Here is a 16,137-nt window from a genome sequence, read left to right on the forward strand (position 1 = left end):
GCATCATGGCAAAGTGTAATAAAGCACAGTGAAAGCATGGTACAGCATCGTTAAGCATGGTAAAGCCCAGAGAGGTTTGATAAATCTTAATAAAAAAAAGCATGACAAACCGTGGAAAAGGACTTTTTGTACAGCAATGAAAGCAATGGGGAGCAGTACTAGATTGGAACCGAACCCTTGTAAGAGTGGACTGTGGTAAACGATGGCAAAAGCATGTAAAAGTGTCTTAAAGCATAGTGAAAGCTTGGTATCGCACAAGCAAGCTTGGTAAATGACAGAGTGCTGTTAAAATGGTAAAGCACAGTGTGTCGTATGAGCAGCTGAAAAGAGCAGTAAACTGCAAACTGCTGTGTGTAAACTTTGAGAAGGGAGTAACAGAACGTGAAGGAGCAGCAGGTGTGTGTCAGGGGGAGGGGGAGGGGGAGAGGAGAGGGGGGGGCAATAATTTAGTGTGAAAAAGTAAGACAGCCCCTTTGTCCAGAGAGACAGCTGAAAAGTGTAACATTGCTAACATGCTGTGCTCATACAGCTCCAGAGGTATAGCATTACCCCTCTCCACAGTAACTAGGAAGGGTTTCTACCTCTGATTGTGCCAAGTAGTTCATTGATAAATTAAACATAGTAAAACGCTGTGATAAATGTAAGGTGTTGCACTATTCATGGACATCAGTGTAAGACCCTCCCATAGCCAGGTTATAGACAGTGTATAGTCACGATTGATAAGCAAGCCACGTTCTTAGGAAAAAAATTAATAAATGCATGCAAAGCCTTGTGCTGGTTTCCAGCCTGCATTTCTGATGTTTCTTGGTAGCTCAGTTACGTTAGCGGTTTGTTTTCGGTTCTTCAGAAAATGCAAGCAGGCACTCTGGTAATTGTTCTGTGAATGGGGCTCATCAGTATTTATCAGACAAGTCAGTTAGGGTGCATTGTAATCTCATGCCACTGTATCCTCTAGTGCTGTGGTTTGAGCTCCTCTCCTGTACAGGTGGGAGACTACCCCATGTTGTCCCATTGTCCCTGGCGGATGGCCCCACCCAGGGAAGCCGTTTAGCCCATTGAGTGTTTTCCTTTGCTGTGAAGGTGTGACATTCCTCTGGGGAGTTTCGTTTGCATTTAACAGGGGAGAGGTCGCACAGAGCTATCAGCTTCATCTCTCCGCATGGGGCCTGATCACACCAAGAATGCAGGTTTCATTGATCAAACCAGGAAACTCCACACACAGTTAGGTTCTGTAAATAAAAATCATATATCAGGCCACGGGAGGAAGGTTTGCCATCAAAGAACGTGCTCTGTTGCAAGTATTATGTTTTAAAGGTGTATTATTTGTAGTAAATCTAATGGTTAACCCTTTTGAAAAGTTGCCCCTAGTAAAAGTACAGCAAAGTGCAGTAAAAGCATGGTGAAGCATGAGTAAGCATTCTAAAACAATAATATTTATGGTAAAGCATATTACTAAACATGTTAAACGAGGGTCAACTTACATTCATAGTATAACCATGGGGAAAGAATGGGGAAACTACAAAAATGCTGTGCTAAAATATAAGGGACTTTTTTTTATAAGGGACTTTGTTTTGTTTTTCTTTGGAAATACATATTTTATAGTTGTTTTTAGTTCATTATGTAATAATTTTAAAAATTGTATAACACGTTTAATATACTACATTGACATACGAGTTAGCCATTTAAGATACACGTGATAAAAAATGACAATAAAAATGACTGCTGACTTTCTTATTTTTTGCAATGAAGTTCACGAAACAGGTTTAACTTTTCTGGTCATCCAAAGTTGTCAGTTTCCTCGTGCTCCTTTTAAATGTCTCCTTCAAATGTATTTTAAGAAACCCGTTTGAACGACCGCTCATTTTCTTGTGTACCATAAGGGGTTAAAAACAATATATAAAGAAATATATTTTGGCATAGCAAACCTTTTATCCGTTGAGATAATCTTTTATTACGCCTCTCACTGGCAGTACCATTGTTTGCTATGTTTGTTTGTTTTTTTACAGCAGTAAACGTTTATGAGCTACTAAGTAAAACTAAAAAAAGCCATTTGTACCAAGTTGCTGTACCTGTTTTCAGAGGGTATTTTTCTAAATGTAGGAATACAAAAAAAGCTACATTTTAAATAGATCGCAATGTATTTAAGACATGTGTTTTTCGAATATTCACTATACATGATTAACGCAACAGTAACTGTGTGTCGACTTAAATCAACTAAAGGGGTCTTCAAATAAAACGCAAAAATAAGAGAATATTGAAAATAAAAAGCGCACTTGCGTCCACCTGTACATATTGCATGTTAAAAGCCACACACGTTGTTTTAAATCTTTTTTTCTCTCTTGTAATAAATCTTTTCAAGCGCGGTTTCAATCCCCGCCCCTTTCCGATTATATCCCTCACCCGGGAACCTCCTTCAATTGCTTTAAACCTCCTGTTGCTCGTTGCTTTTATTTCATTCGGAGGGCTAAGGTCTATTTTTAGCACATATTGGACCGGGTCCAGCACGCACGGGCTTTTTTTTTTTTAAATTTGGTAAAAAAAAAAAAAAATTCTTACTTCCTCTAGTGTGTGTCTCATACTTGTAGGGTTGGTTTTAAAAAAAAATGTGTGTTTTTTTTTTTTTTTGAGGGCTGGGTTTGTGTTGCCCGTTTCCTTTGCCTTATATCTGCATCAGCTTCCGATTTAAAGGTTTAAAAACTGGTCGGGAGGGAAGCTAGCTAGCGGGCAGACAGAGGCAGGCTGTTGGAGAGCGTTTTGTGTTTTAATTTGATCAGAAGACAGTGAAGGAAGCCGGATTCTACAGAGCTCAGTGTGTATGTATGTGTGCGCGCTAAACCGGCCTTGATGGTGTGTGACTCGCGGCACCTTTTTAAAATTTGCAACCATTTATATACAATTAATGCAGCGATGGTAATGCACATTTTTATTTGTTTTATAAAAATCCCTGATCTTGGTCGCTTAAAAAAAATGCACATGTTGTTTCTGCGATCTACCTTCCTGGGGACTTGTGGTACAACACGGGTTTATTTTGATTGCGTTTGCATTGACCTTGCTTGCTGTTTGCAGAAAACAAGAACTGAGGTCTTTTTTTTTTAAATCACGTTTGCGTATATTTGGGGTGCATGTTGTATTCGTGTTTAATCGCGTGTTGCTGACAGGATTTGGAAGTGTATGGGGTGGTTTGCGAAGCAGCAGGTTTGAGAATGTATTTCTGTTTTATTTATGGCTTCCAGGCGTGATCATGGCGGTCCTTAGTTAAATTGCTTTCGTTTTTAATTGTGTGTTCTCTCTTTCAGCCTTGCATGTGTACCTGTTGTGGTGTATCTCGGTTTCAGAATTAACGGAATCGTTGTTTCAAGATCGTGGCATCATAACTACGTTCTTGGAATTATTGTTTCAGATGCGGTATTTAAATTTCAGTTCGCCGGCATATCGATTTCTTGCACCGGCTTTGAACCAGTGAGCCTTTTAATTACTCAACTTTTAAAATCGGTTGCATGTAGGTGATTTTAGCGCTGCAGTTTGATGAATTTTATTTTCCGGTGTAGAAATAACAAGGATTTAAATATGCACGTCTGTCTCCCTATACTGTACTGAAAATACGAGGGAAAGATGATGAGGAGGGGGGTCGTGTATTTTCAATTGGAACTTCAGTTAACCGCATGTTTAACCTCGAGGTTTTAAACTTTTATAATTAATTTAAATGGAACTAATTCACGTTAATATGTTTTGCAAAACCATTGTACTTTTTTCCATTGGTGCATTCGCTTGTGCAGGCGCTTAACGCAGTCGCGTTTTATTATTGTCGTTTTCTAAGACTGCATTGTCTTTTTTAATGTTGTATGTATGTAATGTGTATTTGGTTTTGTAGTCGCTGGTTTTGTTTTTTTAATCCAATTTTTTTTGCACCGATTCTGTATTGAACATGCTTCCTTCTGTGTCGCTTTAAGTTAAATGGCACGTTTAACATTACATACATTACATATGGCGCCTGTTTCTGATTCCTTGAACAATGGACGCAGGTTGATTCTTGCTTGTATAGCAAGTACGTGTATCAACTAACTATATATTTTTGGGACCTGCAAAGCCAACTCAGTTTTTTTTTTTTTAAATCTGAATGTTGCTTGGTTTCATTTTTATTAATCATTTGATTTCATGTGTTTTTTTTTGTTTTTTTTTTAACCGCGCTCTTTGTAGTTTGTCCTAATTGCTTACCCTTCCAATTAGCGTCTGGTCGATTGGCTGTCTGGCCTTGCAAACGGTTGCTTTGGTGGGTGCGTTTAGTAATTAATAGACCGTCAGTTTTTATATACGTAGTGGGGTTTTGTATTCTCACGAATTGCATTTGAGCCCTTTTAAACAAAATTTAGCTCTGCAATCTATTCAAAGGTGCAAAACTTAAAGAAAAAAATAGGTGTGGCTGGTTATTTGATACTGATAACGTGTTAAGTCGTTGTTTTAGTTGGCAGCCACGTGGTGTGTGTGTGTGTGGCTTGCATTGTATGCAGCATCCGTCAGACAGTTAATATACAAATAATTTTAGTTAGGCATCCAAGTTTATTGACTATTTACACGTAAAAGTGAACGCACTTCTGTTAGTTTGGACATTTATCTTTTAAAGGTGAATTTTGAAATCCGTAATGTTTTCCATGCAGAATACAACTGAATTAAACCGTTGAATTAATGATACTTTTGAAAGTGTAGACTACTTATTTCCTGGAAGCATGCATTTTCTAACCCTTGATTTAGAAAATGCATGCTTCCAACGCAATAGTTTAATTTCGAGCGAAGTCGAAACAGTTTAAAAAGTGCATGGTAATACAGGTGGTGTAGGCATGCTACTCTTGTATCAATATCCTTGTGTTTTATTTACCAGTCTTATTTTCTCTTCTTGGTACAGACGGACAGGAAAATGAGCGATTCCGGCGCAAAAGGCAACCAAGCTCTGTCTTCAAAAGAGAAAGACGGGGCAGAGAAACGGGGGAGAGGGAGACCGAGAAAACAGCCTGAAGTAAAAACTGTTGAAGTAAGTACTAGTTTAAAATCTACCCGACAGGGCACGCATGCTGCAGAGGGTGTGCACAAAAATGAACACAGCCATACTAGGGGATAGATAGGGTGCACCAGAGCAGCGCTGTGGTTTGGGATTTGGAAGGCTTAGTAAACCTAAGCACTTAATTTTTCTATTTGTGCACACTTGGATATTGAAGAGTTATCAGTTCAGTATCAATTTGCGGTCACAATGCGATCAGAATGACAGTAGTGAAAAGCAGAATTCTACCCATGGCGTGTATATGTTGCTGAAGCCATTTTATTCAAGATAATATATTTCTAATCTTGCCTTGCAGTCAGCGATATAGAGAAAGCTGATTGTAGAGACTGCTTTCCTGGGTCTAGGCTTCACCCCTTCCCTGAGCACTGTGGAGATGGTTCTCATTATTATGGGTTTAATTAATTTGAGGTCCCTCCCACTTAGTGGACTCTCTTTTTGGGGTGTGTTGTGCTTCATTCCTATGGCTGTTTGAGTGTGATTGGGACTGGAGCTTTGCAAAGCAGTAAACTGAACTCTTTTTATAGTCCTGTCATACTGTGGGGTGGGACCAGTAAATCCTTTCCCCACATTTCTTTATGCCCTGGCGAGCTGTCTATCCTCCAGACCTATGGCATGTGTATCAGCAAATGGTACTATGCATCTGCTTGTTTAGAGGCTGTCTAAAATGGCTGCCAGAGGCGTGCTGGAGAATTCCTGGTGGCCATTTTAGTGGGGGCAAAGGGCGCCCATGATGGGGTGTGTTGGACAGCTCAGTTTTCTTGTGTCATTGAATCTCAAATCAATAGTGCCTCAAGACGCTGTACTAAAGCATTTCGTTCTTCTATGGGCAGTTGGTTAAAACAGCATTTCTAGTCTTCTATTTCTTTAAGTTATTTTCTTTCTTTATAATCCTTGTGATGCCATATGGTGACATTTCATTAGTGTTCACTAAGCTAAAGTGTGAACCAGCATTGCATATCATAATGATAGGTACTTCAAAGCATCCAGTGTTGCTAGCAATGCTAATGGACTGAACTATATTACAGCTGTTTAAATTTTTCAGGGACGTAATGCAGTTAAATTATTCTGCTATGCAATTAAGGATCTGTAAATATTTTCTATAATGGTGTGGTGTAACTTAATCCGGTCAAATAACAGATACTATATATATATATATAATCTGAGAAGGGCCTGCTGTGGGGGATCTGCACCCCCTCCCCCTTAGCATTCTCGTTATCTTGCTGTTGGTATCTCGGGGCCCAGCAGATTGTCAGCCTTGTGTAAACTGAGCCCTTTAAACCTGCAGTAACCTGCAGCTCCCTCCTCCCCTCCCCTCTGATTGGTGCAGGGTGAGGGGAGCGTGGCCTGTCATTGGCTGGCGGGGGCTGACGGCAGCGTGGGTGCTGGTGGTGTCTGGTTACAGGGTTGCTAATGGCTGCGGCTGTAAACAGAGGAGGGAGGAGGTAAGCTGTTGCGCTGTAATCTCCTGCCGGATGCATTATTCATGTGTTTATTAGCGAGCCTGCATTAGACAGCATGGCCCGCCTCCCTCTTTTGTTTTAACCCTAGCCCTGCCACTACTGACCTCATCTATTGTAGTGTGCACTGCTTCAGTCACCAGCATTGAAATCTACAGAAGCTCCTACTTGAACGTCACGCCACGTGTGTTCAGATGAATTCATTTCTTTGTTTTTAACCCTTTTTGCACAGCATGTGCACAGCAGGTGCTCTTTTCAAGATGAGGCTGGCTCCAGAGGTAGTCGTTGATTATCTTTTTACTCGAGTGGAATTGGTCCTTTTCGCTTTAGACAAAGTAACAGCACCCCCAGTTACACCTGCAGGTTGACAGAAGTCCTTTTTCTGCTCAGTTACATAGAGTGGTGATTGAGAGTTGAGTTTATTGTCTAGTACTCGCTACTTTTTTTTTTTCTCCTTTAGGAAAAATGGTGCTTCATTTGTGGATATTTACATATTGGAAATTGATATAGTCAGAATGCAAAGACATTGTTGTAAAGATTTTTTTTTCCCCTCAGTGATTTGCTATGTCTTTGTTGATGAAACTTCCATTTTCAGGAAGTCATTAACATATTTGAGGTTTTTTATGGGGGATTTTGGGTAGAAAGCAGCTGTGACTAATTTATGTAGTGTTTAACTTGACCGGTGAATCACTTGATGTACAAGATAAACCCTGAGAAATGGGTTTTTATTAAGGAAAGGGGTGATCTGGTTAAAGTAGGGTGGCTTTGGCTCCTGTGTCTGTTTCACATCTGTGGTGACCGAGGGGGATTGAAATGCCTCGATCCGTGTCGCTCGGAGTAGGGTGCAGGGACCGGATTGCTCAGCACTGTTTGGTTTACAGACTTGTTGTTTTTCATCCACTTCCAGTGGCCTCAGATTTCATTTGTCATAATGCGTACTTTGAACTTTTTCCCTACAGCAAAACGGTAGTTTGGCAGCAACCAGTCACCTGTGTGGTTGTTTTTTTATTATTGTGATTTATTAGTATTTAAAGCTATAGTGTTTCACATTATCATTCCTTGTGCCCTCTACATTAGTGGCCCCTGTTGATGGTCCCTTTGTTCATTCCCCAGTATTGCTTTACCCTGCCTTCTCTGAATCTGCTTGCTGTTACATAGTTCTGTGAGCCCAATGGGCTTGCGTGTGTTATACTTGCAACGGGAGGCGGTTATAAACGACTTGTACTCCAGCTCAGGAATCCTAAAATGGACTTCTGCAAATTTTAGTTTTTATTTTATGTTTGTCGCACCTTTTTATAGACAGTGAAGTCCAACTCTTTAGAAATGAAATTTGCACTACAGCCTTGCATGACTCTCCTTCAGCAGACCAGTACTTGCTTTGGTTCGAATAGTCTCCTCTGTCCCGCAGTCCAGTCTCTTGCAGGTCCACTGAATTCCACTCCAGTTTGAAGATGCCTCTTAAATATTCCAGAGGTTTGGAATCCAGTCGTTGCCCCGTGAAGCTCCTGTCTGAGTTTGCAGAGCTGCTAATTGGTTTGACTGCAGTGGAAGCAACAGAGCTGTCGGGATGCTCGTATGATTAATGGTGTCCTTTAGCAGGGCTAAGAAAACAAACCTGCAAAGTGCATCAAAACGGGTGGGAGGCTGACTGAGGCGAGAGGCGATGGTTGTCCCTCCCTTTAACCTCCTGTCCCATCCCTCTCCCTGGTATCTGCTGGTATGCTGGTAAATATTAGTAGGAGGCTGTAGTATTGTTAAATTGTCAAACATACGGCTCACGTTGGATACAAATTGTAGACTCTCTCTTGGTGGTGGTTTTGCATAATTTTTTTTACAAGAAAGGCTGTTCTGGAATTGTGGGTATATTCTTGATTCTAATTTGGCATGACCTGCTTCCTTTTTTTTTTTTTTTCAGTAGTAACAGCTACACAAAGAAATCAGCCCTGTTGTGCAGATTTTGCTGTAAGAGTGTCGTATTTGAAACTCATCGTCCTTTTTCTGTTGATTTGTAGGAACCCAGTGGAGCGCCGACACCCAAGCGACCCCGCGGCCGGCCGAAGGGCAGCAAAAACAAGAGCACCTCCAAGAGCAGAGTGAGTCGCCCCCTACAGGCACCTCAATGCAGTGTGGACTGGAAGGGCAAGGGTCTATTACAATATAGTCTCTTCATATCACCCCATCTCCTAATGCTATACAGCAGTGGCTTTAGGAGACTGCACACACCTCCTATTGACGGGTTCATCTGTCCTATTTCTGCAAGCATCTTTTTAAAGTGATCAATGCTTTAAACAGTAAGGACTTTCAAGTGCACTGCTAGCTACGCTGCTCCAGCTTGGTTTAAACCTTACTGGATTGCTCTGTAATGATGAGACTGAGCAGAAGTCCTGGTTTCTGCAGCATGGCCACGCAGGGGGTGGAGGGGTGACTCGGATAGTGGTGTTTGCTAGCCCGCTGTGGTCTCTTGCTGCTGGGGAGGGCTGGCTGGCTGGTAAGTCTGGGGTAGCCATTGGGAGTCCCAAAGAAGCCCTTCTGAGCACTGGCTAGCAGCTGCTTCACATCTTGCCCAGTCACCGCAGCCTCATTAGTGTGTCTCCACGACCAGCGTTTTTAAATAATTCAGTAAGCAAGTCTGAGCCTTGCTCAACCCACACAATACATCCAGAGAAGTTCTGTTTGTATGTTGTCTCCAGACAAGGTTGCTATAGAAACCATGTATTTATTTGGCACGGTTCCATATGTGAAATGGTTTCTAATTGTTTGTTACCTCATTCAAAATGGGTCAAAGTTTCGATATTTTTAAAGGTTTATCTGACATGCGAAGTGGCTCCAAGCTTTTATTTTGTAGTCTCCTATCTCTTCCGTTTCGCATTTTTATCTGGGTTTTTATATATAATCTATTTTTCTCCTCGTCTAATTTCCTGTTTTTAATGTTGTGTTCTCTTTTTCCTGCTTATGACTTGCTGCTTTGTTCAGTTAATGTCTTCCTATCTGCCCCGTTTTGGCATGTCCTCTTGTAGGGCTTTGCTATACAGGCTCGTTTTTGAGGTTTACAAAGATTAAGCACACATACTCTGCAGTCTCCCTCCACCTGCAGCTGTGGTCACCATAGTAGCATGTTCAGACCTCTCTGAGCTCTGTGTCCAGTGTGGCCCCGGTGCACAGTGCAGTCTGATTGGCTGCTCTGGTCCAGGTGGTGCCTGCAAACCCCCCTCCCCACATCTGCTGTCTGCCTCGGTGATAATGGACATTGAACTTAATGCCTACAGACCATCTGTCTGCCTAGTGTCTACTGCTTTCCAGTCTGGCTCCATCTAGTGGTGACATCTATTAAACACAGCAGGTCTCTCTATTTTTTTAACAGCCGATGGCTCCAGCTGTAATGGAACAGCATGCAGGAGGGGGGGGGGGGGGGACTGGGAGAGAAGCAGCATGGCCTGTGGGCTAGTTGAGGGAGGGGTTGGCTGGTGGTTGGAGCTGAGGGTATGGGTAGGGTTTAAACGAGGTATAGGGAAGGGAAGCTGTGTGGTCGGAGCTCGAGTGCAATAGGCAACATTTTACATTTGATTTATTTTTTGTTACCCCCCCCCAATTGTAGAAAATGGCAGCTGCTGCACGGGGAAAGCCCAGAGGAAGACCTAAAAAGGCGGTAAGTAAAATTTCCTGTCCATATAGTCCTCGCTGTTCTTGAAGCTTCAGTGCCACCTGTTGCCATCATTCCGTTGCTCGTCGGAAACCAGGTTTGTTGAAGCCCTCTTCCCTGCTCTACAGGAAATAAACACAAAAAGGAGGCCTTCTGTTGCTATAGCAACTTCAAACCTGCAGAATACCAGCAACATCAAAGCGGTGTAGTGTTGATGGGTATTACAGGACATGCATGGGGAGGGGGGATGTAATGACACCATTTCATTAGATTTTTGCTTTCCGACTTGGTTGCAGGTTTGTGTTTTAAAGCCTGAATACAGCCAGTTTGGTGTGCAGGGTGTCTCCAGGGTGGCTCAGTGTTACTGTGGTGTATCTGGTCTTGTGTTTTACCCCCTCCTTTTTATGGTTTGCTGAGAATGTGTGGAAGACCACAGGCCTGATCTGAATTAGTGTGATTTCCACTCCACTCACATCCACTCAGTCTTTACTCATCGCCGGTCTGTTTTCACTTCTGAATTCCTTTGCCATGAACAGGGAGGCTGACTCCCTCGCCTCCCACCCTCCTGCCTATCTCTGTGCCTTCAGCAGAAAAACTGCAACTGCTGTGCAGAGACCAGGGCTGAGATGAACCTGCAGAGAGGGGAACAGTGAAGTGGAAAGCAGAACGAGGCACACAGACCTTCCTGCGGAAACGTCTGGCCGGGGAGAGAAGCAGAAGCGACTCCTTCCGCTGCAGACACGTCCATGTGCTGTGTGTGTCTGCTCTCCACGCTGCAGCTGCAGTTGCAGTGCCAGGCTCCTCACTGGCAGCTTTCCACCCACAATCTGGGCGAGAGCGCCAGACTTTAGCCTTCTGCTTTTTAAAGGTGTAGTCTGCCTTGTGAGCCCATGCTGAAAATATCAGCTTCATAGATGTGTCCTGTTGAGCTTCGCTTTGATTTAAAAACCAATCCTGATTGTATATTCTCTCATACTGCTGCAAGTTCAGTAGTAGCAGCCTAGCGGAGGGAGGATTACTTGTCTCCCCACGCCGCGTTAACTAAACTAGGTAGGTCCTAGAGTGCTGAAGACAACGGGGAAGCAACTGTCAAAGAACATGTTGAGTTTTACTGAACTACGCAGGGTGTTCTGAACAGGAATCTGGTATGCCGTTACACTGCTGTTGCTTCTGTTTGGTTGGGCGTGCGTGCCAGCACTGGGGAAAGTATGCCTTCTCGCGGATCGCTGGGGCCCTGGCATGCGCAATAAGAGAAAGTGAAAGCTCCCCTATGGAACAGTCCGCGCTGCAGTGCTGTTGGGCCCTTTTAGGAAGTTGTGTGGGATTTTTAATTTTTTTGGCACATTCATTGCATTTTATTCACATGGGTCCTTTTCCTCTGTCTGACTCACGTGTGCCACTCCTCGGATCCAGAGCACGCTGTGTCCTCTGCTTCCTGCTCCGCTGCGATAGAGGAATAACCCTGAGTTCCCCCTTCCCTGCAGCTCATATTTTTATGAATGAAAATCCAGAGAATGAAGGAGGAGGAGTAGGAGGAGAAGAGGGGTGGTGTTGGTGGATGTTGAGTCATCACCAGCATCCTGCTACTGGCTGACTCATACTGCTAACTAAGTGGCCCTGGGCAGCAGGAGTAACCACAGACATGATTTCAGCACGTTTAGTACACTCTGCCCAGCTCCTCCTCATAACTATAATCTCTCCATTCAGGCCTGCCTCTGTCCCTTTTTAATATCTACATCCCATTGTGAACTGCAGTTTGTGTAAATGTATTGCATACAAGTTTCATTTCTTTTATTAACGACTAGAAGCCCACCCTTGAATTTTGTCGCCGAGAGTATAAAATGCACAACGGCACAATCAAAATAAATATGAACATGTTCTCCTGGTGTAATCCTCCCCCTCCCCCTCCTCTTTCTTCGTTGCGCTGTTTACTATAAACTCCGGTCATTCCTCTGCGCTGACGATGCTGTGAAAAGTCCCTTTCAGGTTATGCCAAAGAGTAGAAATATGTGAGTCACAGCGGTTTTGGAGCAACTTCAGCCAAACTTGAGCTGGCTGTGAGCCAAGGCTGCAGTTCCAAGTGAGGGGGGAGGGTCATGCACCAGCCTGTTGAATATCAAGGAGCTTGAATGGCCACTGTTAATCTGACTTTTAGGAATGTACTGCAGTTGTGAAAAGGTGATCCGATCACTACTGGTTCTGATTTTGATTTTTTCCTTCGCTCCAGGAGAAAGAGGAAGAGGAGGAACAGGGATCCCACGAATCTTCAGAGGAGGATGAAGAGGAGCAGTAAGGCCGTCTCAACCACACTACCTCATTACTCAACGTACTGACTTCCTGTCTGAGAGCTGGACTGAAACTCGAAATCCAAACGTTGTGCCTCCCCGCCCTCCCTCTGTCGGAGCGCTCCTGTTGGCACGGGAGCCAGACGCATTTCACCCACCCGCTCGCTACCTGCTGCAGCACTGGAAAAAGACATTTATATATTATATACACTACAAACTGGGATATCTCTTGTTTTCATAAGGGTTTTAGGTATTGCTAACAGTGGTATTTTATACTGGACAAAGGTGAATTTACATAACCTACAAAATGTTTTTTTCTTTGTAGTATAGAAATTAGGCTTTATTTTTTAATCCTATCGATTTGTTATAGGGCTGTGTCTCTGATGCAAAAACAAAATCCAGTCCCCCACGTGCCAGTTGAAGGCTGGGGTTCATCTTTTAAAGCTGGCGGCAGGATGGGTGTAATTTAGTGCCCTAATCTGCCAATTGTGATCATAAAGGGAGCATCTAAAGCTAGGTCCTTGTTTTGTGTTCTTTAGTAAACTCTGGTAGTCTGTTTTAGGATCCCTTCCTGACTTGTGTAGCTTCATTGATATTTTCAGTTCCCCCCCCCCCCCTTACTATTTTAAAGGCTGGTCTGTAAAGAAGTATGGAGGCCTCACAAATTCTAAACGCTGTCAACTGTGTTTAATATCGGGAGAGCAGGGGGAGTGTAAATCTGTGCTGCACATGTGTGTTTTTTTGGAAGGTGTTATTTTTTTATAACAAGCCTTTTTTTAAAAAGTAATTAAATTGATGTGTGATTGTTTGGAAACTAAAAAGGTATGTGCCGGGATCCTGCTTTTCTGCGTTCTCTCTCTGTGTTTCAGTGGGCCACTGCTCACAGCCCTACACTCAAAACAGCTGGGCTTGGGGTATTAAGACCTGACGCAGCCTCCCCCACCCCCCTCCTGGTTCCCCAAAAATGTACAATAAGATCACAGGCTTTGTTTTTCAGTTCTGATGCACACAGAGCAGTTTCTGTTCTACATTTATTTTAAGTCAGAAGTGCATTGGAAAACAATGCAGATGTGAAAGTAATGCAGATGTAAAGACAAATGTTGAGATCCTGATTTGAAAAGAAAAAAAAATGGAAGGTAGGGGTGTTGCAATGGATTATGATTACCCCCCCCCCCCACACACACACCTCTTGTACCCCAGCCCTGTGTCTCTTCAGTATCTTTTTATAAAACCACTGTTCCCAATACAAACCCTCATTAATCTGACCACACTTGCTGTAGAGGCAGGAGGCTTGGTTTTAGGCAGACCACTAGAGTACTGTTATGTCAGGATAATGGTTGGATGTTAAGGGGTTAAGTCAGATCAAACTTGCTGCTTTTTTAATTTCTTAAGTCAGGGAACTTGGCTGATCACAGTCCAAATCTGGGTCTCTACTCAACTCAATGCTGCTACTTCTTTTTGAGATGTATATCAATACAAGCTGTTGATACTGCAGACAGATCTGTCCTGACTGGGACTGGCTGCCACCCCTCACTCACCATCCCTCATTCCATGACATCTGTATTCTTACAAATAAGATGACCCGAACCCATAGAGAGAGCGCCGCATTAAAAACAATGACATTTCAGCTTTTTTATATATTGTGTTCATTGGGGTGCAGTATTCAATTCCTAGTGATGTTTATCTGACAACTCAATCTTACAGTGCTTTCATGTCCTTGGACTGCACAAAAAAAAAAAAAACTCTTGTTGCAGCAATGTGATGTCCCATTGCCTTGTGCTCAATACAAACTGCCAAAAAATGTTGAGGCTGGCAGATGATGTGCCAGTGGTTGGCACATCTTAAAACTTAAACTCTCTTCTAAAATGTCCTAGATCTCCTTTCTTCCCCGTTTAAGGGGATCCCTCCATGCCTGCAAGCTGTGGGTTGACCTTGCAGAGTCTTTTCCCTCGGATACTGGTGTAACTTATCAAATTGTGACTGTATTTAATTTTTGTAACCGCTTAATCACACTCAACATCCGAGGTTACATTTTTAAATCCCCCAGAGTTCAAATATATCCTTCTATTGAAACAATTGTCTGTTGTAGCCTCTTCTCCCCTAACAATGTAAATCAACCTTTTAAAGTGTCCCAACCACTTGGTCATGTATCTTTACCTCACCCTTCATTTTTATTTCATTAATTTGAATAAACCAGATTGTAAACCTGGTCACTCAGCAATGCTCCACTCTTTGGTACAGCACAAGCCCTGTCATTAAGGAGATTTGTATATAGAACAGCAATTTGAATATTTTTTATCTAGCTCCCCAAATATCCATTGGGCTAATTTCACAGCTGAGCCCCATGATCTCCCACAACTAAAACATTAGCAAGAGCTGGTTACCGAAATTACCCAAGCACGAGCACCCTTTCAAACTGAGTTCATCCGCCCTGCATTCCATCCACCACACCAGACACAGAAAGTCGATCTCGGACAACGCTGTTCAAATACAAAAGGGATCCTCTTAATGTTCTTGCTGCTACAGACAGTCGCACAGAACCATCTGTTGTTGAATTGTCATTCTGGGGCAATTGTATTTGCTTTGTGAAGCACACTGTATAACGGGGTGGCCTGTGTGACTTTGTATACGAGTTAGTGAAAGGTTCTGGGATCCACTTTTATTGCAAATGCTTGTCTTGTATATAAGTCTAGTATGGTAATGCTGTAGAATAATGGCTTGAATTTACTTCTGCTTTGTTTTTTAAACATTTGTGTGTGTGTGTGTGTGTGTGTTTGTTTTTCATATAACATTTGGCCATTTTCAGCACACCCAGAAAAACTTATTTTCCTGTACACTACTGCGAATTTGCCTTCAAATTATACAAATAGTAGTAACTACAAAAAAAAGTATTTTTAAATCCCCCATCTGCTTGAAGTATTTCAGCCGACTCCTGATTATGATTCTGTTTCATTGATAATATAAAAAGGCAGCTCCTTATTTTCAATTCAAACCGAACACAAATAGCCCGCAGTAGTCCTCTATTATCCATTCAGAGATTTTAAAAGTACATCTTCCACAGTCCCTTTCTGTATCAGAGGCTACCCCCAGTTAGAATTCTAAGTGGTTCCATTAACGATGACTATTCCTACACCAAGAAGAATCCCTCTCCAGTAGAAATACAGGAATATTGGAAGTTTTGGGAATGCTGCATTTTTCAATGGGAATGAACTGCTAGCAGTATACAATTGTGCACCATACTTCAGCTACACTGCTTTTAAATGAACTTAGTTATATAAACAAATGCAGCCAGGCAATTTATCTAAATGCTGCTATAGTGTATGTAGAGATAGTAGTCTAACTGCTACCTTTCTGGGAAAACATATATGTGACATTTCATGTGAAAACCCAGAGAATCAGATTATAGGGACTAATATATTAAGGCGAAAAAAAATCACAAAGAAAAATATTTTTGTTTTGCAGACAGCTGTATTTTTTGTGCTTTGTTCAGTTCTGGGTTTTCCTGTGCAATGTTGCATTTCTGTGCCAGTCTGTGGTGGACAGCGTGCTGCATGCAAAAATACAAAATCTAAATTTTTCAAGGGACTTAATATTGCTCTTACATTATTTTTTTTTTTTCTGTCAACAAAAATGCAAAATGTTTTTTTGTTTTACTTTACCATGTACTGGTGTTTCTGTGTTTCAGTAACGCAGATCAAATGG

The 16,137-nt window shown here is 42.3% G+C and overlaps 1 protein-coding gene across 8 annotated transcripts; it reads left to right on the plus strand.

The window, feature by feature from the left end:
• The first annotated feature begins 2,412 nt into the window (after nt 1–2,412).
• LOC117396888 (high mobility group protein HMG-I/HMG-Y-like) lies at nt 2,413–13,256 on the plus strand. 8 transcript variants are annotated; one of them, XM_059005156.1, is made up of 5 exons: nt 2,413–2,532; nt 4,901–5,026; nt 8,523–8,603; nt 10,106–10,156; nt 12,378–13,256. In XM_059005156.1, the coding sequence occupies exons 2-5, from the start codon at nt 4,913–4,915 to the stop codon at nt 12,441–12,443; spliced, it is 312 nt and encodes a 103-aa protein (XP_058861139.1). In that variant the 5' UTR covers nt 2,413–2,532; nt 4,901–4,912; the 3' UTR covers nt 12,444–13,256. The 8 variants fall into 8 exon arrangements, with proteins under 8 accessions (XP_058861139.1, XP_058861138.1, XP_034767174.1 ...); XM_059005155.1 differs by lacking the exon at nt 2,413–2,532 and adding an exon at nt 2,597–2,847; XM_034911283.2 differs by lacking the exon at nt 2,413–2,532 and adding an exon at nt 2,598–2,817.
• The last annotated feature ends 2,881 nt before the right edge of the window (nt 13,257–16,137 follow it).

Source organism: Acipenser ruthenus, chromosome 30 (assembly GCF_902713425.1).
Source record: "Acipenser ruthenus chromosome 30, fAciRut3.2 maternal haplotype, whole genome shotgun sequence".
Taxonomy (NCBI): domain Eukaryota; kingdom Metazoa; phylum Chordata; class Actinopteri; order Acipenseriformes; family Acipenseridae; genus Acipenser; species Acipenser ruthenus.